The 27886-nt window shown below is 50.3% G+C and overlaps 1 protein-coding gene across 4 annotated transcripts; it reads left to right on the top strand.

Moving 5' to 3' along the window:
* Positions 1 to 27864, top strand: ADAR (adenosine deaminase RNA specific). 4 transcript variants are annotated; one of them, XM_048828540.2, is made up of 15 exons: positions 1 to 156; positions 9026 to 10590; positions 15785 to 15971; positions 16582 to 16739; positions 17194 to 17335; positions 17491 to 17708; positions 17937 to 18093; positions 19228 to 19399; positions 20064 to 20157; positions 21953 to 22081; positions 22540 to 22673; positions 23518 to 23700; positions 24336 to 24448; positions 25091 to 25218; positions 25702 to 27864. In XM_048828540.2, exons 2-15 carry the CDS (start codon positions 9125 to 9127, stop codon positions 25940 to 25942), a joined length of 3522 nt encoding a protein of 1173 aa, XP_048684497.2. In that variant the 5' UTR covers positions 1 to 156; positions 9026 to 9124; the 3' UTR covers positions 25943 to 27864. The 4 variants fall into 4 exon arrangements, with proteins under 4 accessions (XP_048684497.2, XP_074978856.1, XP_048684496.2 ...); XM_075122755.1 differs by lacking the exon at positions 1 to 156 and adding an exon at positions 809 to 826 and having other exon boundaries at positions 9230 to 10590; XM_048828539.2 differs by lacking the exon at positions 1 to 156 and adding an exon at positions 3321 to 3391.
* The last annotated feature ends 22 nt before the right edge of the window (positions 27865 to 27886 follow it).

The following is a 27886-nucleotide window of genomic DNA, read 5'->3' on the forward strand; positions in this document are numbered from 1 at the left end:
CCGCCCCTCGCCCCGTCGCGCTGTGACGCCATCGGCCCGCGCCAGGCTCCGCGGCGCTGAGGAGAGCGGGGTCTCCGGCGGGGGGAGGGGAAGGCGGAGCAGGCGGCGCCCCGCAGCCACTCGGCTCCCGCGTCCCAGGACGGCAGCGGCGCAGCGGTGAGAGGCCGGGCGGGGGGCGGGGGCGAGATGCGGCGGGGGATGGCGCGCGCGCGCGGGCGGGGGGGGGGGAGAGAAGCGGGAAGCGCCTCGAGGCAGCGCGTGCGCAGTGAGGCTGCATGGGGGGGCGCATGCGCGGTGTGGCCGGCGAGGGGCCATATCTAGGGAGGGGGCTCGTGTCGTCCCCCCACCCCCCAGGCTTTGCAGCACGCGCCGGGGGGGCCTCGTCCAGTCCCCCCCCTCCAACCCCCCCGCCCCACCCCCAACCGCCCAGCGCCGCCGAAACCCGCTTCCAAGGAGGGGCGCGAACCCAGCGGCCGGACCCGGCGGTTCCCTTCCCGCCGGGCCTCCCGTGGGGCGGCGTCGGTCCTGCCCTTCGGGGGGCCTCTCCCTGCCCTGCTCCGGGGGTCCCGTTGCTGCGGAGAGTTGGGTGGCCAAGTGCTCCCTGCTGAACACTCCCAGGGAATCGTCTGGTGCCGTTAAATCTCCTCCCTCTCTGCTGGGGATGGGGAGCTGAAAATGATGTTTGGCGTGTCCCAGTCAGCGGCTGCCACCGAACCGGCCAGGCAGACCGCAGTGTTCAACGGCCACGCTTCTCTGCCGACTTCTAGGGGGAGAAGAGGCCTGTCCGCCGCCAGAATGGCGGTCGGGCAGTACCCTTTTACACAGCGTAAGAGGATGCTTTTCGGAGAGACTTAGAGGGAGGAAGTGGCACTTGTTGTCTCAAAGGTCCCCAGCATCTTGAAAGGACGAATGGAAGACTAGGGATTATTTTCCGTTGGGGTGTACAAGTGATCTTAGCAGGCAAGGGCATTAGTGGATCTTTTGCTTGGTTGGGATAGAAAGGAAGGCCTGGAGTTTAAAGCCCTGGGGGAGAGTTTGATTTATGAGATGGGAGCAGAGGATGTCCATCTTCCTGAATGTACAGATCTGTTTTGATTTGTTCGGAGTTATTTTTGGTTTCTTGAATGTAACAGACCTATAATTTATGAATGCTAACAGGGTATGGGGAACCCAAACAGAGTTTTGGGGCAGAAGTATTGAACACCTATAGCTCTCACTGACTTTGACTACTGATGTTGGATGCTCAGCATCTCTGGTTGTCATGGAGATCCAGGGCCTGATTTTCAGTGTTACAAAGGTCAGGTAAACTTATATACCCAATTTCACAAAGTTTTGTTTCATAATAGCCATACAAGATGCTCCAAGGAGTGCATTCCTCGGTGAGCGGTAACCACCTGGAAACGTGCTGTTTAGCCTGTCTTATTCTTAGGGTATTTATCCAAGTAACGGAAACTCATAGGCACCAACATGGTTATTTTGATCTGAAAAGAATGGGAGATACTGTCACTTTCTACTTGATGTGGAAGCTTTCAGGAAGCAAGCACAGTGTTTGGCTGGGAAACCAGGACCTCTCCATCCGATGAAGTGAGCTGTAGCTCACGAAAGCTTATGCTCAAATAAATTGGTTAGTCTCTAAGGTGCCACAAGTACTCCTTTTCTTTTTGCAAATACAGACTAACACGGCTGTTACTCTGAAACATTTCTTCAAGAGGACCTTTTGGAGACACAGATTAGCTAAATGTTACCTGTTGCAATGGAATATGGTCCTTTTAAAGTTCAGATTGTGTTTTTTTTTGTTTTAAACTACAAAATGAACAGATGGTGGCAGTATAGGACTGATTATATGGCATGTGCTTTTTAAAAGGGCTAAAATGTTTTTCCTATCTAGATAGTGTTGTGGCCTCCATCACTGTCATGTTTGTGAGGCACTCAGGAACTGAAGAATTCTCCTCACAACACCTTTGTGAGCCAGCAAAGCATTATTATCATCAGTAATGATGGCTGGTCTGAAAAACAGATGAGTTCTTTGGTGAGTTCGTTAGCTTCAGTAGCAAATGTGCATGAAGACAGTTTCTAATTAGAGGAACACATCTGTTCGTAGTGAAATAATCAGATATTGACTCCTTTTGAGGATGAATATAGGTATATGTTGATTGAGGCCTAGATCAGCAGTTATTTCCAAGGCTAGTAAATGTTGGTGACCACAAATAGAAGTTGTGTGTAGTAATATACACTGCACATAATTTGTTACTCATGTAACTTGATCATTCTTAAATTACTGGATACGTAGAACAAAACACAATGGGCTTCCTAAAATACATAGCTGAGAGCTGGTGCTCAGCATGTCAGAGAACAGGGAAACTGCTGCACTGACCCAGGGCTGGTGGTGGGACTGGGGGAAGACCAGCTGTGTCTTGAGAGTTTGTCCATCTCTAACTTCCGTATTATCAAAAACAACAAGGAGACCTTGTGGCACCTTAGAGACTAACAAATGTATTTGGGCATAAGCTTTTGTGGGCTAGAACCCACTTCATCCGATGCATGGAGTGGAAAATACAGGAACAGGTATAAATACAGAAAAGGATGGAGGTTGCCTTACCAAGTGTGAGGTCAGTCTAAGGAGATAAATCAATTAACAGCAGGATACCAGGGGAGGAAAAATAACTTTTGAAGTAGTAATGAGTGGCCCAATACAGACAGTAATTTGTGGTAGCTAAGACATCTGTAATGTCGCTTGCCTCCCAAGCTCCACTTCTTCTGTGAAAAAAATTGAGCTGTGGGATCGAAGTGAGAGTAAAAGCAAGCTGGGGAAACAAAAGTGAATCTGAACCACAGCGAAAGGAGGCAGAGCTGGACACAGAAGGGGATTTATTCCTGCTCTTTATATATGCATCGTCCCTCTCTCTTTTAGTCAGAGACTTAGCCAGCAGCTGTGAGGTTTGTTTCTCCCAGTGAAATGACTTTTTGGTCTTGACTTAAACAGGGATTTTCCCCAACGCGTATCTAGCTGGAAGGGCCTGTGTGTCTGTCATTAACGGAGCGGTGGTGACTATGGGGAGGGTAGCTGGAGGAGATCTGTTGCGGGGGCGGGGGGTCTTCCAAGTCACATGGGTCTTACTGATGGGTGCTTCTGGCTAGACTGTTCTCCCGGCAGGACTCTCCCCGTTGACGAGGAGGGGAAACCCAGCGGCCCGGGCTGCATGAACAGGACCTCGCAGGCTGGGGCAGGCTCCGAACCGAAGGCCCCGCTGCGCCGAGCAGGAGCGAGACACGCGCTGGGCTCCGCACGTGGCTTCGCTCAGTCGCGGGGGGGGGTCGCGTGCATTGCGCGTCATCACTCCTGGCCGGGTCTCCCTCCGCACAACAGAGGCGGCGGCGGCGGCCGAGGGGGGTAAGGAGGCCGCTGGGAGGGGCGGGGAGCCCTGGCCGCATTGTAATCCCAGGCTCTGCGGGGGGGGCCTGGGGCAGCACCGGGGCGTGGGAGCCCCCTCCTCGTGCTCGCTCTTGCCTCCCCCTCCCCCCGCCTGGCACCCCTCCCCCCGTGCTCGCTCTTGCCTCCCCCTCCCCCCGCCTGGCACCCCTCCCCCCGTGCTCGCTCTTGCCTCCCCCTCCCCCCGCCTGGCACCCCTCCCCTTGCTCATTCCCCCCAGTGCATTGCACCCTTCCTCTTGCTCAGTCGCCCCTCCCCTTGCTCATTCTCCCCCCTCCCTGGTGTATGGCACCCCTCCCCCACTCATTTCCCTCCCTGCACCCCACAGGTAGCCCAGATATACTTACTTATGATGGAAGGAGGGAGCCCAGATATACTTACCTATGATGGAAGGAGCATGTTCCTGGGTTTTCACACATGCACTGTCCCGCAGTGGGGCAGATACATTTAATGTCACCGGGGTGTGCCTAAAGGAGCAGGTCAAGTAATTAAGAATGGTGGTGTGGGATCAAGGCTGGGAAAGGGATTTGATTTGAAGAAATTCATGCTCTTTCCTTATGAAATGCCCGTATGAGGAACTGCCATGTGACCACATTCATTCACTAGCACATCCTCCCTCAGCACCAAACACATCAGCTCAGAGGCAGGATGATGCAGGAGAGATGAACAGTTGCCCCAGGTTGCTGAGGGAATAGAATGATGTGCACTTGAGCAGGTGGCAGGTTAGCGATTGGCTGGGCCAGCTGTCGGAAGGAAGTGGAGTGGAGATAGATGGAGAACCCTAGACATCATCATTCCACTGTGAAAGAGAGCCCTTTCCTAATCCAGAGAGGGAGATGTAGCTGCTTTCCACCCCAAGAGTAATTTATAAATATCTGTTGCAAGGCTTCATGTTTTCACTTGGTTCCTTAACACAACAAGGAAAAATTCAATGCAATTAAAAAGCAGCATACCTTACAATTGGTAAAAGAATGTCTTTTTTACATCAATATTAAATTGCAGAACTTGTTGGGACAATATTTATTCAGATAGTTTAGCAGGATTAAAACAAGATTAGATGTTTATATGAATATCAAACACTTAGCTAGTGTAACGTTAAGATAAAGTTACCAGGGCCATTGATCTTGCTTCAGAGCATAAACTGTGGTCAGGATGAAATTTCAACCCTTGTTTAACTGATAAGGTTTACTGAGAGCAAGGTTAGGCTGATGGCACACGGGATACAAAATGGATGGACCACTGATCTGGGGTGACAGTCCCCTTGTGCCTGCCATCTCTCAATAATTTAAGAGAAAAATTCATTTGCCAGTCTGTTTGCTCACTAGAAGGGGAAAGAATGAATAAATTGTAGAGGGAAAATAAAACTCACTCTTCTGCACCCCCACAGTTGTCAATAGGGTTGTGGTTCCCAAACTTTTTACCTCATGTCCCCCCTTACTCTAGTGCACGCTCCCCCCTCCCCTCCCCTCCCCCCCCCCCCCCCCGGTTCTGGGAGAGGCACGTGGACCGGGTAAGGGGGCCAAGGCTGGGGCCACCGTTGGGGGCTGGGGCAGGACAGGGCCGGGGCCAGCAGCCACATCTGGAAGCAGAGACCCGGAAGCAGGGCTGGCAGCTAGTGCCCTGAGTGCAGGCCCGCAGCCGGTGCCCTGGGTGAGGGGCTGGTGGCCGGGGCTGGGCCAGGAGCGGAGCTGGGTGTCGCTTCCATCACGCTCCCTCCAAACATTCCTCTGCATCCCCCCAGGGGATCTCTGCAATAGAGGCTGCCGACAGTAGTGTCTAGGGGCCTCAGTTGAGATCAGAGCCGACACTGTGCATTCAGACAGTAAGAGACAGTCACTGCCCCAAACATCTTACGGTCCAAATAGACAAGACAAAGGGTGTGGGGGAGGGGAAAAAGGAGGCACAGACAGGGGAAGTGACTTGCCCAGGGTCACACAGGAGGTCAGTGGTTCTCTGGATTCACGTCCCAGTGCTCTGTCCACTTGATCCACTGCCTCCTCAAAGGAAAGGCTGGCAGAATCCCAGGCTCTTGAAATTGCTGGCAATCCAGGGTACGCATCAGGGACAAGAAGTAGCTTTATTGTGACTTCACCAGACGTGCTGCAGTGCTGTATGGGTAGACGTGCCCTTAAAAACTACAAATGTAATTAATGGTCTTGGCACTCATTACCTTCAAAGCATTGTACAGACAATACATAATGAATCCTCACAACACTCCTGTCAGCTAGGGGAGTCATGTAACCTTTTTATACAGCCAGGGAATCAAGCTCTTAGCCCTTCTCTACAATACAAATTACCTTGGTATAATTTACGTTGCTCAGGGTTGTGGATAATCAACACCCCTGAGCACCATAAGTTACACTGACCTAAGCACCGGTGTAGACTGCTTTGTCAGCGGGAGAGCTTCTCCCGCTAACGTAGCTACTGCCTCTCACGGAAGGAGGTATTAAGCTGACGGGAAAGCTGGCTCCCGTCAGTTTAGAGCGTCTTCACCAGAAGTGCTGCAGCAGCGCAGTTGTAAATGATGTAGTGTAGACATAGCTTGAGAAGCAATTTCCTCAAGGCCACAGGAGAAGTCAGAGCGCGGTTCAGCCCCTAGCATCCCTGCCAGACTCTAGTCAGCTTCACACCACAGTTCAGGAACACAGGTGCGAGTGTCCTGGGAACGGAGAGAGGAATGTTCTCAGTAATCTGATTTATGGCTTTAAATTCCTGCAAAACAAAATCTTCCACCAAAGAGCCCTTTTCAAGTCTCCCCCACTCCTGCCACTTGGAAGTGGAGTGGAGAAATGCACACCCTTTCTTTCACCAGGTTCTAACAAAAGGGAAACTAGAACCAGCTGTCTTGAGGACCAGGAATGCGCCCAGGAATGAGAGACAGTTCCTGACTGCAGAGTACAGAGGGTAGCCGTGTTAGTCTGTATCCACAAAAGCAACGAAAGCTTATGACCAAATAAATCTGTTAGTCTTTAAGATGCCACCAGACTCCTCATTGTTTTTGCGTAGTACAGTTTGATTAAAAGTTTGTAAGCCACTGTTTTAAACCAGAGCCAGCTGCAGCAGGAGATGGGTAGAAGGGGATGTATGTGTGGGCTCTGCATGAAAGCTCTGCTCTCTCCTGTTGGGATTATGGAACAGATGTGTCCTGGGCGCTAAGGGCTGCCCAACCCTCAGTGAAACAGGACACCAGGCAAAACAGAGAAGTGAGAGTTAGCTGGAAGAAAATGAAACCGAAACTTAGCTTGGAGCCATTTTAAGTTGACCGAGTGGCTGATTAGTTGTTAGCTCCATGCTGGGCAGAGGGGAAGGGGTGATTAGCCTGTTTCTGTTGTTTGTAAAAAGTGCAGAGGTCCTGAGCTTTTCTGTATCTAGCAGCCATTTGTGAGCTCTGCCTGCGACTGTTTGGCTGGCACAGGGAAGAGCTGCTCCCGTCAGTGTTTCAGTTGCCTTTCAACTTCTCCTAGCAGTGTGTGTCTGTGGTTAGAGAGACAAGGTGGGGCAGGCAATATCTTCTGTTGGACCAACTTCTGTTGGGGAGAGAGACAAGCTTTTGAAATACACAGATCTCTTTTTCAGGTCTGGGAACGGCAGTAAGAGTGTCACAGCTAGGTACAAGATCAGACAGATAGTTTAGCATAAGTAATTAGCTCATATTCTAAGGGACCATTCAAGGTGAAGTGGAGATAGTTTACAGTTTGGGAACAGTTCTTTACCTTCTGATCAGTTAAATGAATTGTACTTGTCAGCTTGGGCAACAACAAGGTAAGAGCAACTTCTAAACCCTTCCTTCCTCTTCCAGGCATGTTGTGTGTTCTAAGGATTTCTTTTTAAACTTGGCCAGTGGAACAGATGTGTGTCTCCTAGTAACTAATAGAACTGTGATGGCCGTGTGCAGGAAAAGGGATGCTCATTACCCTTGGGTAACAAGAAGGAGATGTTTCAGAGTAACAGCTGTGTTAGTCTATATTCGCAAAAAGAAAAGGAGTACTTGTGGCACCTTAGAGACTAACAAATATATTTGAGCATAAACATCCGATGAAGTGAGCTGTAGCTCACGAAAGCTTATGCTCAAATAAATTTGTTAGTCTCTAGGGTGCCACAAGTCCTCCTTTCCTTTTTAAGAAGGAGATGTAGCGCTCCTACCTGCTGCACTCAAAATCCGGAGCACATCACTTGGTATCAGTATGGGGTGAACCAGGAAAAAATGCAAGCGGGGGCTGTTTGTGACACTGTTTAGTGCAAGTGAAATTTCAAATGGCCTTAGAACGTTGACCATGTCTATACTAGCACTTATGTCGACAATGTTGCTCAGAGGTGTGAAAAAACACACCCCTGAACAACATAAGTTTTGCTGGCATAAACAGTCGTGTGGACAGCGCTGTCATCCCACCGCTCGTTGAGCTGGTTTTATTATGTCAATGAACGCGCTTTCTCTCTGGATCGGTACAGCTGTGCCGCAGTAAGCCTGCACGTGTAGACATGGCCTTTGATTCTGCACAATAAGGCTGATGCTAAGTGGCATGGTTGGTGTCTGGGGTACTCTTGAGCTGAGTCATTGTGCAAGCACTTACTAATTAGCTCACTTGCAGTGTCCTGTGTTTTTCTCCCTATTTTTAAGGTGATGTAATTATCTATCCACTTACATCCCCCACTTGGTCGCTTTCTGTGTGGGGGTGTAAGTAATCAGTTCTGTTCCTGCACAGGTTCCCTTATAAAGATCTGGGGCGTAAATGTTCTGTTGGGGATATGGTTTCTGTCACTTTATGTTCACATTCGGCTGCTGTCACGCTTGGGTAGGATTAGAGCATCCCATCAATAGTAGTGGCTAGCTTTTTCTTTAATTTTAAAAAATAGAGTGTATCATTCCAGGTTCCAGCTTGACCACTCAGACCAAAATTCACTTGTAATCAAATGATGTTGCCACATTTGTGACTGGTGTGAGCTGGATTTGAACTGCAGTCCTAAAAGGCTCTGCATCCTATTACCAACCCTCTACGCTATCTGGTTCCCATGTATCTTATCTCTTTAAAGCATCCTGAAATGAGAGAATGAGTTGTATAGGTCACACTCTATCAAGGGAGGAAGGAATGTTCTTGTGGACTGAGCCACAAGTTAGGAGTTTGTGTTCTATTTCCATCTCTGCAGACTCACTGTGTGATGCTTGGCAAGCCACTTGACCTCTCTGGGACTTGTTTTCCCATATGTGAAATGGGAGAATCGTGCTTGGAAAGCGCACTGAGATCCTTAGATGTAGGGCACAATGGATGGGCAAAATATGATCATGATTGAGCCAGCCTGAAATATCCAACAACCAGTGAGGGTGCTGAGTCTTAAGAATGAAGTTGTTTCTCATTGTTAGGCTCATTCAGAATTCCTTTCAGGTCAGTTTTGTGTTTGGGGCAGGGGCTTGGACAAACACTTTGTCAGTTTCATTTACCTGGCATGCATGAGTAGCATAGCAACAGGGTTTGTAGACAAGCTTAGAAAGAAGATGGTTATACATGGTCTTGGAGTGGAGAGGCTGGTCATACTGTACTTCTGGGCTCCTCTGGGAGTGTAATTGAGTTTTGAACCCTTGTTCTTTCCTTTTGGCAGGCCGCTGTGCAGCAATTGTGCAAGTGGAAAGTGAACCACAGCTGCCTCTCTTCTGGTGTGCAAGAGCCCAGATTCACACTTGCATTCCAGCAGCACGCTATGAACACAGGTTTTGGTCGAGGCAAAGGCTCTTATCAAACACCCCCAAAACATAACTACTGCAGTCCTAATCCAGCCTTTTTTAATAACTCTCTCGTCCCACAGGGAAGTAATCGCGACAGATTCAGAAACCAGCAGATACAGTTCCTATTGGGGCAAATCACTGAAGCTCCCCTGTACCCATTTTGCGAACAAAGGCCACAAGTAGAACAACACATCAGGGGTCCGCGAGCTGCTGTACCAATTCCTAGAGGGAGTGGGCACAACAGCTGGGGCACAGCTGGGAGATTTAGACCCCCGTATATCAGTCAGCAAACACAAAGTTTACCGTCTTATCCCCCAACTCAGTACAACTACAGAAAATCAGAAAGGGAATTTGACCACTTCAACCTGAGTTTCCAGAGACTGACTGTTGCTGGGCAAGACAGGGAGCAAGAAATTTTGACAATTTTAGGGCAGCTTAGGCGGGGGGAGTCCTGTACAGTTCACGAACTCGCCCATAAACTTAAAACCCGAAAGAAAGAAGTCAATCATTATCTGTACAAACTTCTCCAGGAAGGTAAATTGCATAAAGGAGGAGAGACCCCCCCGTTGTGGCGGATCGCAGACAGATCTGGCTCTGTAGGGGCCGTGCACGAAGGAAGTGCCACCGCCGACGGGAATCATTGCAAAGACGCAGCTTCTGAGAGTCAAGAAAAGGAAAGCTCCACGGTTAGCTCAGAAGACAATACCGAATCTCCCATCATGGCTGAAGTCAAGGAGAAAATCTGTAACTATTTGTTCAATGTCACAGACTCCACAGCATACAACCTTGCAAAAAACATTGGTTTTTCAAAGGCCAAGGATGTTAACGCCACTCTCAGTGCCCTGGAAAAACTGGGAGAGGTCCACAAGGAGAACACAACCCCCCCAAAATGGTCCCTCACTGACAAGAAACGGGAGCGGATGCAGATCAAGGTAAAAGCCAATGAAGTAACGGAAATGGCACCTCCCGCCCCAGAGCCAGAGTTTCCAGCTGCCTGCGTAGAACCAGATCTGCAGGAGAGTGTGTTGCCTTTCACAGAGGTAAAGATGGAAGAAGAAGAAAATGTAAAGAATGGACAGCAAGCCTCTGAGCAAACAGAACAGACTGACACTCCTGACCCAGGCCTGCGAGCCCGGAAGCCCAGATACCGCTTCATGAACTATGACACCTCTGAAAATGGCAAGTGGGCCACAGATGACATTCCAGATGACTTGAATGCCATCAATAAGCAGGCGGATGAGTGGAGATGCATCATGGAATCCCCCTCATCTCCCAGCTACGCTGCCCAGTTTGATACTGCTTTCCAGTGTACGCCCTTAGAAAAGCTGATTGCCTGTCAGGAGAAGAACCCAGTCAGCGGCCTCATCGAATATAGCCAGTACACTTACCAGCGCTGTGAATTTGCCCTTTTGGAGCAGAGCGGACCCTCACATGAACCAAGGTAAGAAAGAGAACATGGGTTTCCTTTGCTATTATTTTCTGATTAAAGAGAGGTACATAATCTAAATTATGATTTAATTGGTATCACAGAGACTTGGTGGGATAAGTCTCATGGGTGGAATATTGGTATAGAGGGGCATAGCTTGATCAGAGAGTACAGGCAGGGAGAAAAGGGAGGAGGGGGTTACATTGTACATAAAGGATATAGACACTTGTTCTGAGGTCCAGAAGGAGGTGGGAGGCAGACCAGTTGAGAGTCTCTGGGTAAAGATAAAAGGGTTAAAAAATATGGATGATGTCTTAGTCGGGTCTGCTGTAGACCACCCAGTCAGGAGCAGAGGTAGATGAGGTATTTCTACAGCAAATAACAGAAATATCCAAAACATAGGACCTAGTAGTAATGGGGAACTTTAACGAAGCAGACTTCTGTTGGGAATGTAATATGGCAAAACACAACATTTCCAATAAGTTCTTGGAGACAATTTTTTGTTCCAGAAAGTGAGGAAGTAACCAGGGGGACACCCATTTTAGACTGGATTCTGACCAACAGGGAGGAATTGGTAGTGAATCTGAAAGTGAAAGGCGATGTGGGTAACAGTGATTATGAAATGACAGATTTCATGAGTCTAGGGAGAGCAGCAGAACAAGGCTACTGGACTTTCAAAAAGCCGACTTTAAGCGACACTGAGGACTGGTAGATAGGATCCCGTGGGAAGAAAATCTAAGGGAAAAAGGTGTTCAGGAGAGCTGGCAGTTCCTCAAGGAGACCATATTAAAGGCACCACTGCAAACTATTCCAATGCAAAGGAAAATCAGAAAATTTGTGTAGGGACAAAATCAGAAAGGCAAAGGCACAAAATGAGTGCCACCTGGCAAGAAACATAGAAGGCAATAAGAAGAGGTTCTTTAAATACATTAGGAGCAAGAGAAAGATGAAGGAAAGTGTAGGTCCTCTACTTGGGAAAGGTTTCAGAGTGGCAGCCATGTTAGTCTGTATCAGCAAAAACAACAAGGAGTCTTTGTGGCACCTTAGAGACTAACAAATTTATTTGGGCATAACATTTTGTGGGCTAAAACCCACTTCATCAGATGCATGGAGTGGGGAAAAAAAACGTAGGCAGGTATATATACACAGTACCTGAAAGGATGGGAGTTGCCTTACCAAGTGGGGAGTCAGTGCTAATGAGACAATTCAGTTAAAGTGGAAGTGGGCTAATCTCAACAGTAGAATACCAAGGGAGGAAAAATCACTTTTGAAGTGGTAATGAGGCCAATGTAAACAGGGTGACCCATTTCAAACAATTGTCAAGAAGGTGTTACTCACCTGTTACTACTGTTACTCAAAAAGAAAAGGAGTACTTGTGGCACCTTAGAGACTAACCAATTTATTTGAGCATGAGCTTTCGTGAGCTACAGCTCACTTCATCGGATGCATACTGTGAAAAGTGTAGAAGATCTTTTTATATAAAAAAAACTACACTTATATAAAAAGATCTTCTACACTTTCCACAGTATGCATCCGATGAAATGAGGTGTAGCTCACGAAAGCTTATGCTCAAATAAATTGGTTAGTCTCTAAGGTGCCACAAGTACTCCTTTTCTTTTTGCAGATACAGACTAACACGGCTGCTACTCTGAAACTTTTCCTCCCTTGGTATTCTATTGTTGAGATTAGCCCACTTCCACTTTGATTTAATTGTCTCGTTAGCACTGACCCCCCACTTGGTAAGGCAACTCCCATCCTTTCATGTGCTGTGTAGATATACCTGCCTACTGTTTTTTTTCCCACTCCATGCATCTGATGACATGGGTTTTAGCCCGCGAAAGCTTATGCCCAAATACATGTGTTAGTCTCTAAGGTGCCACAAGGCCGCCTCGTTGTTTTCGCTTGGGAAAGGAGAGCTAATAACTGGTGACATCAAGAAAGCTGAGGTGCTTCGTGCCTATTTTGCTTCAGTCTTCACTAAAAAAGTTAATTGTGACTAGATGCTCAACACAAATACCCTTAACAACTGGAGGGAAGGAATGCAAGTCAAAATAGGGAAAGAACGGGTTAAAGAGTATTTAGATAAGTTAGATGTATTCATGTCATCAGGGCCAATCAGACTCATCCTACGGTAGTTCAGGAACTAGCTGAAGCAATTATTTTTGAGAACTCCTGGAGGATGGAAGAGGTTCCAGAAGACTAGAGACGGGCAAATGTAATACCTTGCTGCAAACAGGGGAAGGAATAGGATGTGGAGAATAATAAGACCAGTCAGCCTAACATCAGTACCTGAAAAGATACTAGAGCAAATTATAAAACAGTCAGTTAGGGAGCACCTGGAGGATAATGGGGTTGTAAGGAATAGTCGGCATGGATTTGTCAAGAACAAATCATGCCAGGCCAACTTAACTTCCTTCTTTGACAGGGTTACTGGCCCAGTGGATGGGGGGAAGCAGTAGACGTGATATACCTTGATTTTTAGTCAGGCTTTTGACACAGTCCCTGATGACAGTCTCATAAGCAAATGAGGAAAATGTGGTCTAGATGACAGTACTATAAGGTGGGTGCACAGCTGGTTAAAAGACCAAACTCAAGGAATCATTATCAGTGGTTTGCTGTCACATTGGGAGGACACATCTAGGGGGTTTCTGCACTGGTCAGTCCTGGGTCTAATACTAGTCAATATTTTAATTAATGACTTGGATAATCGAGTGGAGAGCATGCTTATAAAATTCGCAGTTGACTCCAAGCTGGGAGGAGTTGCAAGCACTTTGGAGGACAGGATTAGAATTCAAAATGACCTTGACAAATTGGAGAATTGGTCTGAATTCAACAAGATGAAATTCAAGTAAGACAAGTGCCAAGTACTTCACTTAGGAAGGACATCATCAAACACACAACTCCGAAATGGGGAATAACTGTGTGAGTGGTTATACTGCTAGAAAGGAGCAGGGGGTTATAGTGGATCACAAACTGAATATGAATCATCAATGGAATGCAGCTGCAAAAAGGCTAATATGGTTCTGGGGTGTATTAACAGGCGTGTTGTATGTAAGACACAGGAGTTGATTGTCCCGCTCTACTTGGCACTGGTGAGGCTCTAGGTGGAGTCCTGTGTCCAGTTTTGGGCACCACAATTTAAGAAAGATGGGGACAAATTGGAGAGAGTCCAGAGGAGAGCAACAACAATTATCAAAGGTTTAGAGAACCTGACCTATGCGGAAAGGTTAAAAACCCTGGGAATGTTCAGTCTTGTGGGGACTGATATAATGAGGCTGGTGATCAATTGTTCTCCATGTCCACTGAAGGTAAGACCAGAAGCAATGGGTTTCATCTTCAAGGGAGACTTAGGTTAGATATTAGGAAAAACTTTCTAACTCTAAGGAGAGTTAAGCTCTGGAATAGGCTTCAAGGGAGGCCATGGAGTCCCCGTCATTGGAAACTTTTAAAAATAAGTTGGACCAACCCCTGTCAGGGATGGTCTAGGTTTAAGTGGCCCTGCCACAGAGCAGGGGGCTGGACTTGATGACTTGTCGAGGTCCCTGTCAGCACCGCATTCCTGTGATTCTGTTTGGCCTCCATGAACTTCCAATCTAATTGCCTCATCCTAGATTTGCAGGGCCAGGGTGTCAGTATTTGCAATGCTTCCTCCTGGGACAACGAGTCTAATCACCTCCAAGGCTCATGTGCCTCACCCAAAGGACTCAAGGCCTCTTAACTAGGAAATAGAAAAGACCATTTGCCAACATGACCAGCTCTTTCCCTCCGAAACCCCACAGCCACCAGTGAGCAGGACAGAAAAGGAACACACAGTGCTGTCCTTTCTGGTATTTTACTCTGCTGAATTGCTCAGCTGGAATGGAAACCAAAAGCAGCTGAGCGTCTAAACAGCCCAATTCTCTCACTTACGCAGTTGCTACTCCCACTGACTCTAGAGTTGCCTCTAGAAGGACTGGAATAAGAGTAAAATGAGGGGAAGTCAGTAAAGGCAGGGGAAATAGAGGAAGATAACTTTTAGAGAGAGCGTTCCCCCCGAAAACGGATGAACAGAAGCTTATGTCTCTGTCCAGGAGTGGGAAATCCTCTGCAGCAACTTACTGGGGGAGGGGGAGAAATGTACTCTAGGTTTCCTATGGTTTCGTGCCATTGAGTCTGTTTTCTTATCCCAACACCATTTGCACTGCTGGGATTTAACCTCCTGGAACCTATTATTAGCAGCTCTGCAGCGTGTCACTAGCTGCAAGTGTCTCATTGGTGTGGCAGTTCGGAGCGTAGCACGTAACTTGCAGTCATAGAATGCGATTTTTTTCTGGGCTTTATGGTTAATCTGTTGAGGATACTTTCTGATATTGTGGCCATTCCTGGGCACTGGAAAGGCACCATTTATGCCACACTGGAATATGTCAATAGGCTTACTAGACAGGAAAATCGGCCTATTTCCCAAAGACAAAATCCAAGCTTTCTCTTTAGGGAAAGGTCTGAATGGATTTAGCCCCAACAACCTGATGCAGTTCAACCTGCTTTTTCCTAAGAGGAGACCGCCTCTGCAAAAGGCTGGGTGCCAGAAAGGAATCTAGCTGGCGTAAGCTGCCATTGGGGTCTGCCCCTGAGAGAGAGGCAGGCACATCTGTCAAAGACAAAAGATTTAAACGAGGAAGTGCCTGGCAAAGATGCTGTGCAGAGAGTTGGCTGGCAGCTCTTAAATGCCCTCTAGGCAGGCAGGGCAGATCCTGCTTGAGGGACAAACTGACCCAAAGTGACTAGGCACAGACGTGACGATTCAGGCTGCCACTAGACCGGTTTTCAACCTTTCTTTCCCCCGTGCAGGAGACTGTCTTGGATTTGCACTCTGTGCGGTGAGAGCAGCCAATGAGTTAATGACTCATGCAGCCTCTGGTGTCTCTGGACCAAGGAGACTCACTCTGCAGCATTAGGGCTAAACTCCCTGGGGTCTCTGCCACTACATCTGCGGTGGAAGGCTGTGTAAACTTCTAAATGAAGCCTCTGAAGGCTTGCACCAAAGTCAGATTGCATCTTTGGTGCGTCTGGCCCTTCTGCAGCTGTGGCTTGTTTGCTTCTACACCGTGGGGACCAGCAGCTCCTTCCCACTAGAGTTCCAAGAGCTGGGCTAGAGGTGTAGTGCAGGAGGGGCAGGTTGGTATCCAGAGTGACGGGTCACATGTTTGTCCTTCTCTCTTCCTCTACAAAGATTTAAGTTCCAGGCTGTTATAAATGGGCGCCGGTTCCCACCAGCGGAAGCAGGTAGCAAAAAACTGGCCAAGCAGGAGGCAGCTGCCAACGCCATGAAAATCCTGATGCGCGAAGCTGAGAACGAAGGGGAGGATGGCATGGAAGGGGAGGAGTCATTTGTCCCAGACAGCTCCGAAGCAGAGTTGGTGAGTCCCGTGCTGCTTGTTCTGGGCAACATTCAGGCTGAAATCGGTGCCTTGATGCCCATGTTCTCAGCCCTGCTCTCCCGAAAGAGCTGTCCTCTGCTGCTGCTGAGTTTTTCCATTCACAGACGCAGTGCAAAGCAGGCAGGGTTTGGGATGGGCTGGCCCAGCACTAGCTGGCAGGGGAGGGTGAAGTAAACAAGCTAGAGATCCCAAAAGGAAATGTGATTCCAAATTGTGTGTGGGGAAACTATTTCAAGCCTGTATAAGGGCTCCGCCGCCTTTCTCTTTCGGGAATTAGCCCTCTCAGGTGCTAATTGGGTATTGCCCAGAATGGCCTGAACGTTCCACAAAGAGCCCCACGCTTCTCTTGCTTGTAGCAAAAGTGGCTTCTTATGAGTATAAAAAGGGGTGCAGCAGCAGAACCACCTATGCGAAGCTGACGTGCTCTTGATGCAGTCTGGTGCTCGTTCTCTTGGCCGGGTTGGCTTTACCCTGTAGTTAGCATCGCTGAGTTGACAGAAAGTTGCAGCCCCTGGTCTAGTGCCTGACAGCAGCAACCTGTCAGAGGTTGAGATCTGTGCTCTGGTCTCCTCTCCGCTTCTTGCCGTAGCCTGCACGCCCAGAACCAGAGCCTCCATCTGCCGCGGCACAGCTACACTTGTCCTCTGGGAAGAACCCCATCAGCATATTAATGGAATATGGACAGAAGTCAGGGAGCACGTGCGAATTCCAGCTGCTGTCCCAGGAGGGACCACCACATGACCCCAAGTATGGCACATCATGTTAATTGGGGGGGAGGGGTATTCTTCAATCAGAGGAACCAGCCAGGTTGCCCCATCTGTCCATGTTCCCATACACTTCACTGTGTTATCTGAGTGCTCATCTTGCTCCAGGACGATTGGACCTGGCTCCCTCGAGGTCCTGTGCACCCCAGAAAGAGGTCAAGGAATGCCTTCCTCCTGGGAGGCTGAGTGCCTCCAACCCAAGGACAGGCTCAGAGCTCAGGGGCCAGCTCAGAGCTCAGGGGCCAGTTCTGAATACCGTGCGTGGCAGAGCCATGCCCGTGTTTTGGAGCATCCAGTCATCCTGATGCTCTTAAACTGCTGATAACTTGGAAATGTTCCTCGTGCATCTTTAGCCCGACTTGAACTGGGAGTTGGTGCAAAGAACAGACTGAAACCTCTGGGTTTAACATTCTTCTCATGGTGTAACATCCTGTCAGGTTCAAATACTGCGTGAAGGTGGGTGAGCAGACTTTCCCCGCGGTGATAGCCAACAGCAAGAAGGGAGCAAAGCAGATGGCAGCTGAGGTTGCTGTGAAGATCCTCCGCGGGGAGGCTGGGGGGCAGTTCTTCCCAGAACAGGTAGAGAGACCCTTGCACCTTTACTCCTTCTTCCAGTAGGATTTTACCCCGGATGGGTCAGCCGGCAGTAGCCAAGGCTGGCTGTGTGCAGTTACCCTGCCGTAGTACGTACTCCTAAATATTTATCTGGCTCCTCTTGTCTAACTCTTCTTTAGCCTTCCGTAGAGGTCCCAAGCGAGCCGTCCCTGGATCCGCCTGTTGCTCAGTCCCTGAATCCAGATGAGTCAAAAGCAGCAACAGCCAAGGGCATTGGGGAGCTGATCAAATACCTCAATGCCAATCCTGTCAGTGGCCTGCTGGAATATGCCCGTTCCAATGGGTTTGCAGCAGAGTTCAAAATGATCGATCAGACAGGACCTCCTCACGATCCGAAGTAAGTTGCTGTGAATGTCCATGACAAAACTGGCACTGTCTGTGCTGTCCTGAAGTAGGCACAGACTCCTGCCTAGCATAGCAAATTCCTGGGGAAGCTGCAAGCTGGTAACAGAGCTAGCTACTGTCAGAGCTTCATTCTGCCTCCTTACAGTTGGCAGGTACAAATAAAAACCACTTGGTTTTTAAACATCGCTCTCCCAGTGACATGCTGCTGCTACCTCTGTAGGTTTGTCTACCAAGCCAAGGTTGGAGGTCGTTGGTTCCCAGCTGTGACTGCACACAACAAAAAGCAAGGCAAGCAGGAAGCGGCCGACGCAGCGCTCAGAGTCCTGATTGGGGAAACGGAGAAGGCTGAGCGCACCGAAGGACTGAGCATCACAGAGGTAATTTCTCTCTCCTCAGAGCTAGGGTGTCATTTGTCATCCTGCTGTTCAGTCTGGTGGGAGCGCTAGATCAGTGACTTGTGCTGATCAGTGACTTGTAACGGTAGAGCCAAGCTGGGTCTGTTATCCTTGTGGCTGGCTTTCTCATCCTTTCCTGGCCTGTGCTAGAGCTGCTCCTGGTAGGACACACACATACTCTGACCCTGCCTCCTGCCAGCATCTGGTACTGGACTGAGCTAACCCCAAACTCTGATCCATGAGCAGCTGAAGCATGGTCCCGTGGGTAAGAGTAAGCACACAGTGTGATTCCGCTTTCCAAGTTCAATCATTCTTTCACCGCCTTGTGGCACCTTCAGATATCGCACAGCAGCTCCGAAACAGCACATCAGTTGTGAACAAAGCTCTAATTCTGGCAGAATTGCTGTCCCAGTTCTGTGCCGTTCTGAGTCCTGCTTTGAGCTCTGCAGTCTCCTAAGATGTGTGTTCCCTGCTGCAGAGCTGATCCTGGCAGATGAGATCTTGCCTAGTAAAAGGGGATCCAGAGCAGTGCCAGAGAAGGCAGCCAGGTGCGCACCATAAACTCTCCCCACAAGCACCCAGAGGAAGAATTCCTTAGGTGCTTGTGACAGACGAAGTCCTACGAGCTAAGCCCTGGGGAGCTGGGGCAGAATTGTTCCTTGCTGTTCAGTTTTAAACGTTCTCAGTGATGGGGTTTCCATTCCTTCCCTGGGGAGACTGTTCCTCACCCCAGTCCATCTTGCTGTCAGGAAGCAAGACTATCCACTGATGTTGGGCTCAGAGCTGAGCGTGAGATTTGGAGCATGTGTACAGCAGAGTTCTCTAAGGAGGTGTCCCCTCCACGCCATGGTACTCTTTGCGTTTGTAGCCCAAAATTGCATTGGCCTTTTGTGCTGTTCTAGCCCATGGCAAACTCACCTCTATATATTCGCCTGCTCTTAAACTCACCTCTGTATACTCGCCTGCTCTTTCCCTTGGCATTTGTGTGCTCTGGATTCTACCCTCCCACTGAATAGCTGTGTTTCCTATCGGCTTCCTTCTTGATTCTTTGTTTACGTAAAGGAATGACCCGCCTGTGAATCTCTTAGCAATGCTGGTGTTGTGTCCCCCTTCCAGCTCCCTGTGAGCGGCAGTACCCTGCATGATCAGATAGCTATGCTAAGCCACCAGCGCTTCAACGCCCTCACTGCTCGCATCCAGCACAGCCTGCTCGGACGGAAGATCCTGGCTGCAATCATCATGAGGCGAGGAGAAGAGGGCCTGGGAGTTGTGGTCAGCATTGGCACAGGTATGAGCCACTACTTCCAGCATGCATTGAACTCAGACTCCCTAGCTAGATACATTTCTTACTAGAAGTAGGCACTGGCCAATCCTGTGGGCTCCTTCAGGGAGAGTGTGATACAGTCCCCACTCAACATCCCACATGGTTAAAGAACGTTCCCAGGGTTCACACGTTGTCACCAGTAATCTAGTTACAAAAGGAGAAAACAAAGCGAACGTGCCTTCAGTTATATCGCTCATAATCTTTGCTTGCACTGCTACACACTAGCCTGTGCATCAGAGCCTGGATTTTCGCTGCTGGTGTCAAACAGCACGAGGTCCTACGGCTTACCTCAGCTTTAGATTCAAATATCCCCCTCTCCTTAGGTGGTTGGCACTGCTTTGCTTCTCAGAGGATGGGCAAATGAGGCCTCCAGGTTTGAAGGGACCCTGGCATCAAGCTGGGTAGATCTAGATTTGTGCTGCTCATAAAAAGAGGCAAGCGATTTCTGTGTGGAGTGGAATTCTGTCCTGTTCATTTCTAACTGACTTGGCCAGGATAATGATCCCTGGTAACTGGGGCCATGCTGCTCAGGAGCCCAGAGCAGTAAGATTTGGTGAGATAAAACACTGCCTTTTCAGAGGAGCCCATGCGTTGGCATTGTGAGACTCTTCCCTCCCTTGCCCTCTAGGTAATCGCTGCGTGAAGGGGGAGGAGCTGAGCCTGAAGGGAGAGACTGTGAATGACTGCCATGCAGAAATCATTTCCCGACGAGGCTTCGTGAGGTGAGGGATGAGGGAATCTTTGTTCTCTGTTTGGAGGGAGTCTCGGGAGAAAGGCATGAAAGGGAACACCTAGCTGCCCGTATTGTCCCGGGACCTCTGCCTAGCTGGCAAACCCCTCTCCAGGAGCACAACCAGTGTCAGTGTCTGCAGAGAATGCTGTGGTGCGTAGGAGCTGTGGTTTCCAACACTCGCTGTTTATCTATCTGGCTGTGAAGCACAGCGACGCTGTGCCTTACAAGGAAGGGTCATGCATGACTGTTGCCCACATTACTGCCATGTTGGCAATTTGTCAGGACCCCCAGGTGGTACTTACCATCCCTAGGAGGATTCAGATTGCAGCCACACTCGTGCAGTACAAAGGAGAGCAATGCAGAAGCTGCATGCCCCACGGTACCATGCACCATCTCAATCCAAGCACAGCGCTGCTCCGCCCAAGATGGATAGAGCCTTGCGCAGATACAAATTTATATATTTATATCCAGTACAGCCATGCCAGAGGAGCTGCCGGCGTGGGGCGCTGACTCCTGGCAACAGTGGTCCCACATTCTGCTCCTTTTGCCACTGAGGTTCCCAGGAGAGCCCTGCGGTTCCGCGGATACAGATTTATATCCACAGATCCGCGCAGGGCTCTAAAGATGGAGCACTGTCTTCTGAGTCAGAGCGTCTCTTCAGATCCAACCCCCACACTTAGGCTCTTCCAGTTCTAATTGCTCCATCAAACCTTATCGGTGCGATCTTGCCATAGGGGGTAACAAACCCAGCCCAGGCTGCTGGGCAAGGCTTTCCAGGCTAAGTCCCACAACCCCGATTGCTCTCTCCTCCCTCATGCATTTAGCATTGCACCTTTTAAACAGCGAGAGAGAGAATCTGGGCTAATTCCAGTCCCTATCCGTACCCCATCCAGCCGTTCAGAACAATGCCAGCCCCTCACTGATAGCCTGCATCTCTGTCTGTGCTTGTCACTACACTTGGTGTGTTCCTCCACTCCGGGGACGAGGGGAGCAGGTCCCCAGCAGATCAGTGAGTTAGCGCAACCGTGGGCTTGTGATCTGCGGCCTTGTCCTTCCCATTAATCCCTGGGGCTGTGGTGGGCCGGCTGTTCTGCCCGCTCTGGTACGGCACACGCCATTCAAGGTGAGAGCGGGGGACGTGGTTCAAGCTGAACTTTGCCTTTTACCGTACAAAGTTGGGAGGTCTCGACACAGACTGTGCTGGAGCTGCAGTTTTCATTAGTGCTTGGCAGAGTGTAAGAAACCTCAAGGTTTCCCCTGCGCTTGGACAAAAGTAGCAATAAAAGAACCGGGGATTGCAGCCCATTCCTGTGGCTGTGCTAATGACACAGCCAGCGCTCAGCCCTCGCTGGGATGGTGTCGGCTTCAGTGAGCTTCGCGCTGATGAAAGCTGCTAGGTTGGCAGCTTGGCGTTGCCTTCCCCGCAGGATGAGTACACGCAAGCCGCAACCGGGTAAGCGCCCCACATTCTCCTACAAATATCCCTCTCCACTGACCTGGGGGGATTTTGATCTGTTACCTCTTCGGCCCTTGGCTTCTGGGCGGGGGCTGCCAATGCAGGTATCCACTCCCAGGCTCCAGAGTACTCTCCGCAGAGTCACCTCTCCTGGGTGTCCCGCCCTCATGCTCCCAAACCGACAGACACAGTGAACCACATCATGTGTTTCACGGAAGCTCTTTTCCACCTTCATCAGAGACTGCAGTTGGGGCACTGCCTGTCCTGGTCACGTGTGGGCGTTGGGGTGGAACAAAGCCGTCTTCTGACCCATTGTGTTTGTTCCCAGGTTTCTCTACAGTGAGCTGATGAAGTACAATCCCGCCGATCCCTCCTCCACAGAACAGAGCATATTTGAGTCAGCAGGAGAAAACAGGCTCAAAATAAAAGATGACGTGACCTTTCACCTCTACGTCAGGTCTGTGCGGCACGCAGTGTTGCTAACCTTTACTGAGGCTGCCCCATTACTCTACCCCAGCTGATCTGTGTCCTCTAATGGGCATGAGCCCCAGGCTCTCCCCTGACCTTCCCAATCCCCATGTACCAATAGGTTTGGGGGCTGGATAGCAGGAGTTGCAATGCCTTTCTGAGAGTGCTGGATGATACTGATGATGCCTCACTCCTCTATAGCGTTTAAAGGGCTTTAAATCTTTAATGTATTTCTCCTCCCATGCCCCCGGGAGCTAGGGAAGTAAAGCTAAATCTGCATGTTTAGGCAGGCCTGGAGTGGAAGTGACTTGAGCAAACCTCGATGATAAACTCTCCTGGTGCAGTAACTGTTGTTCCGTGCCAGCGTAGGAGTCCGGCATAGCCCGCGTTATTTCCATGTCCTTTGGGTTTACGCTAACTCAGCAGGGGCTGTTGGTGTGTTTCTAGCACGGCGCCTTGTGGAGATGGGGCCCTCTTCGATAAATCCTGCAGTGACCAGGCAAGCACAGTGGGGGAAAGCCAGCATCAGCCTCTCTTTGAGAATCCCAAGCAGGGTAAACTGCGCACCAAGGTGGAGAATGGTGAGTCTTGCAAAACCTCAAGAGCCCTCGCTCCGAGCATGTTGCAGTGCCGAGAATGCTGGCGTCTGTATCTTCCAGTCACCCTGAGGATCAGCAGCAGGAAGTGCTCCCTGCCAGTAACCCCTGGCCAGATGGGGGCTTAGCTCCATTAAGCTCTTCCACATGGTAACGTGATTGGAGAATCAGAGCCCTGGGGCCAAAGGCTAGGAGTTTCACAGCTACCTCTCTAGGAAAGGACCCTCCGCTCCCCTGTGTCTGACAGAGAGCTGCAAGAGGTGGGAGAGTGGAGCTGGCATGGGGAGGGGGCTAGCATGTATCCCTGTGAGTCTGAGCACCTGCAAGGTTAGGCACTGGAGAGGTGATGTCCTGCAGGCCTTTCTCCCCTCTGTGCTTGTTATTGCCTTAGGCTCAAGTGAGCAAAGGCAGAGAGGGTTAGAGAATGGGTGAAGGGGACGGATAAGGGGTTGTGTAGGTGGAAAGTCACGCTCCACCTTCCGGCTTTTGTCTGAATCCAGCACCGATGCTTATGTGGCACTGACCTCCTTCTCAAGCGCAAGCTAATTGGGCTTCAGCCGTGTGAAAACTTGCCTCTCTCTAGTCTACCCATCTCTCCCTTGGCTTCACGCGAGAGCTTGCGCAGCGGGACGTGGCCGCAGGGCACTGGGTGCAGGAGCATGTTGTCCTCGGTCTGCATTGGGGCCATGCCATCTCGGAGGTGTGCGTGCTCACTTCAGGGAGCTCGTGGAGCGTGCTGGCCTGGCGTGTACCCTCTGTGGAAGGGGGTTTTGTAGCCGAGTGGGCTGGCTGGCTCTTTGCAAATTCCCTTTCCTTTCCTCTCCCGCAGGGGAAGGCACCATTCCCGTGGAGTCGAGTGACATTGTGCCTACGTGGGATGGGATCCAGCATGGGGAGAGGCTGCGCACCATGTCCTGCAGTGACAAAATCCTGCGCTGGAATGTGCTGGGCCTGCAAGGGGCATTGCTGTCGCATTTTATGCAGCCAGTGTACCTCAGCTCCGTCACGCTTGGTATGAAACTCTGAGCCCCTTCCAGCACTGAGGGCACTGTGCTCTCAGCTGGGCTGCGTATGCTAAGTGCCAGTAACCTCCTTACTACAGTAATGGAAAAGAAATTCACCAGGGGGCATGGGAACCGAAGGCTAAAATGTTGATTCCAGCAGAGCTGCACCATTAGGAAACACATGGGACCTTGTGGATTTTAACCATGGGGATACATGGGGATTTTCTCCTTGGCTCTTGGTTTGGATGTGTGCGGACAAGGGGGAGATCGAAGTTGCCTGTAAATGTTTTATGGCCACAAATGTTGCAATCTGTAAAACTGAACCCTTCACGTGTTGTGACGCAGCGTGGGGGGAGTGTTGACCAGGGAATGTGGCATCCCCCTCCTGGCTCAGGTTACAGGCTCTCAGGTCTCCCATCCCCAGTGAAACTCCCCTGCCACATTCCCAGGTCAACACTCCCCCCTCCCTGCTGCGTCACACGCGTTAATGACCAAGGAAGTGTCTAGTGATAGGAAAATTGCTTTCCTGATCCTTATCGGCTTCCGGCTTTCTGAGCTGAGCGGTGTATCTTCTTAGATTTCTGCCTGCCCATTAACAATGCAGCTGCTCTGTTTCCTAATGCCTGCATGTGTCTTTTCCCAGGTTACCTATACAGCCAGGGTCACCTGACACGTGCAATCTGCTGCCGCATGTCGAGAGATGGGAGCACATTTGAAGCAGGTCTCCAGGCTCCGTATCATGTTAAACATCCTGAGGTACTGTAGGCTTGGCAGGTCTTAACGTTTCCATTCTCTCTTCTCAGCACAAGGGTCCAGCCATCTGCACTGGTGCATTCTGTATTAGTGGGGCTCGGTAGACTTCCTGCCGGAAGGTTCATGCTCAGTGACCCTGCCACCTTCCAGCTGTAGCAGGAAAGTTTAAGTTCTTTCTGGTATTTGTCGGACCAGAGACTGGGTTCAGGACAGAGAAATCGTAGTGGCTGGTTCTGTGTTTCCCTGTCTTTCAGCCCACTGCCACATCTGGCCAGGTGTGAGTGGTTAATGAGCCCTTTGTGCATACGATGGTGCCTGGGCAAGACTCAGGAAACTCTCCAGATTCCATGCATGCCAGATCTAACCAGAGCCCCAGTGAGCCGTCTCTCTCCAGGGGCTGTCGCGGGGCGGTCTTTGAATTGGGTGTGCATGGCGTAGCTGAGATTAAGAAACATAATAAATGCTTTGCTGGTGGGGCAAGCTAGAATGCAAAGCAATTGCTGGGCACTCCAGCTGGCAGGTCGCTAGTGGGGGCCACGGCTGCATTACCTGTCTACCAGTTCTGAGAACCACACACCCCTCCCAGCTGGGTGTATGTGCCCCACTCTGCTGAGCCAACCCTCTTGTCTCCTTCTGGCCATCTAGGTGGGGAGAGTTAGCGTGTACGACTCCGCCAGGCAGACGGGCAAGACCAAGGAGTCGAGCGTGAACTGGTGTCTTGCCGACGAAAGCGAGGTGGAAGTCCTGGATGGCACAAAAGGCAAAGTAGACGGGTGAGCAAAGAGCTTTGAAGCTGGCATTAGGGGAGCTTGTGAAGGGGCAGTTCCGTGCTGTCATGCTGTGTGCCCTGGTGTGTGGGAGGACTTGGGGGACCGGAGCCCCAACCCCAGCTAAAACGGGGATTCATGTCAATCAGAACAGAATATCCGCCCGCTGTTCTCACTCGCTGGGCACACTGCTCCAATCGCTCCCACGCATGGAGCAGTCCTGCCAGTGAGGCCTCCAGCGGGCTTCAAGGCGTAGCTGCTGTGTGTGTAGCACCTTGAGATCCTGATTGCTGCATCGCTTTGCTCGTTGTTGCCCACAGGTTCGGTTTACAGCCCTGATCCTGCCATGAGACTCTGTCCAAGCACTGGGCTCTGCCCACGTGGATCCAATTGCAGGACCACGTCCTACATCCCTAGCTGCTGTTTGCCCCCATGGCCCACCTCCATTCTCTGGGGTTCTCATTCTGTTCGTGTTCTTCTCCTTTCCAGACCAAAGCTGGAGGTGTCCCGCGTGTCCAAGAGGAGCATGTTCACCCTGTTCCAGCAGCTCTGTGCCAAGGCTGACCGCAAAGACCTGCAGAGCGCCGCGCTGTACTCAGATGCCAAGGAGGCAGCCTCGGCCTACCAGGGAGCCAAGCAGCACTTCTTCAGGGCGCTGGAGGAGATGAGCTATGGGAGCTGGATCTGCAAACCCCAGGAAGAGGAGAACTTCTCTCTCTCCGATGTGTAATGAGCTGCCCTCTGTGTGTGTGTCTGTGTGTTCCTTTTGTTTTCTTTTTTTGTTTTTTTAACTGGAGCCAGGAATGTTGACTAGGATTGTGGATTCCCCTGGGTCTCTCTTCCTTTTGGGTCATCCTGGCAGCACATCTTGATTCTGCTAGGAGGGACTCCTGCGTTCATATTGCATTCTTTTGACGTGGGTGGACACTCAGCACATGGTGGTGAGGAGATGCGAGCATGTGTGTGAGTGTGTTTGTACAAGAGAATCCACACTGTCCACGCATTTAAATGAAACCACAGGCGAGCCCGCTCCCGTGTCCCTTCATCACAGCCGTTGGGGGAACTCAGCTTTTCACTTGTCAGATGCATTGTCTCAATTGGATCATTTTAAATGGTATGTGTGTACTTCCCAGCGTCTTATCCTCTCCCAGAACACTTCCCTCTGATTTGCAAGATGACTCCTGCAGCTACTGGCAAAACTCCCCGGGACTTTTCCTTCCCAGCAATCCTGCCAGGTGGGCACAAATCGATTTGAAGACAAGGCAATCTCTTGCAGCTGCTATTTAATTCTGGGATCTGCCTGTAGGGCATAGCACGAGCCATGTGTGGCTCAGGGCTAGTGGCAGATTGCGTGCACTACCTGATCTAGATCTCCATAGTTAGCAGGAGTGTTCCTGGGTTGGGTGTAGTAGCCTCGCCTGACATACCCTGTTGATTATGAGGGTTGGGTCTTGGTTTCTGGAGTCCCGCTGAGACGGGCCATTCTAAAACCCTGCCTGACAGTTCCCCCTGCGAGGTGGGGCGAGTCTCACCCGTGGGTTGGGTGTCCCAGACTTGCCAGGCAGGGTGGCACCACTTTAAGACTCACATCAGTGAAGTGGAGCTTTTCCTCCTTTCCCCAAACGTCCCTTCAGACCAGTTTCATGACTAGCCCATGGCTGGTTCGGCATCGAAACGGGCCCAGGGATCTTTTAGAGCCTGGCATCTTTGTTTTCAAACCAAACGGTCATGAATTGTGTCTTGTCTACAGGCCTCGGGCCCAGCCAGCCTCTCCTCTTTGTTTGCAGGAATCTAAGCCACTGTCTTGGGTGATGGGATCTAAGGCAGGTTCTGTCTGTGTTGGGAACGCTGAATGGTGGCTGTGCTCCAGCCTGCCCTCTCTGCAGGGCAGTGTCCTGGCAGCCCTGGGGGATGGGGGTCATGGGGCTGCCTGCTGGTGCTGCGCTAGCAGGGCCAGCAAATTTCTTCTTCCTTCTTGGAAGAAGCACAGGCCTCCCGGCTAATGGACCCAGTCCCATCCAGCCTGCCTGCCCTGCTAGACCTAGAATCCAAGGCCCCGGGTCATGCGATCAGTTTGATCCAGATGTCAGCTGCGTTTGACCTGAATTGGCCTGGGCTTTGTCAGAAGCTAGTCTGATTTAGCCTGGCCCTGGGAGAAGGGGCGAATTGATTGCTCCGGAATTGAACGGTCAGGTGCTGCGTGGGGTGTACGTTGCAGTGCGGGAGGCTGGGGGCGAGGCCGGGGGCAGCCTGCCCCTCTGAAGTAATTGAAGAGACCCAGACCTGTTCTTACTCCGCAGTTCTGGCATCTCCTTGTGCTATCTCCACCCTGCCCCCATTTATTTTATTTGTAATTAGTTGCACTGTCAGTGGGTCAGAGCAATTCCTGTTGTGCATCATTTGGGGACTGTCTCCTGCAAACTTGTCCTACCCACACTCCCCTTTCTTTTCTGTAATGTTAGATTCCTTCTCTTGTCACACTGGCTCTGGAGAGCTGAGTAGACACAAATGTACATTTATTCATGGGAGAACTGTAACCCTCCTTTTTATTTTATTTTAATTTTTGTAAGTCTGCTTTTAAGGGCCCCTCGATATCGATGATTTTAAGTCCTAACATTCCGCATAAAAATTAAAAAAAAATCTGTATTGTTAGACAGCTCCATTCTGTGGGTGG

This window comes from Caretta caretta, chromosome 24 (assembly GCF_965140235.1).
Source record: "Caretta caretta isolate rCarCar2 chromosome 24, rCarCar1.hap1, whole genome shotgun sequence".
NCBI lineage: Eukaryota > Metazoa > Chordata > Testudines > Cheloniidae > Caretta > Caretta caretta.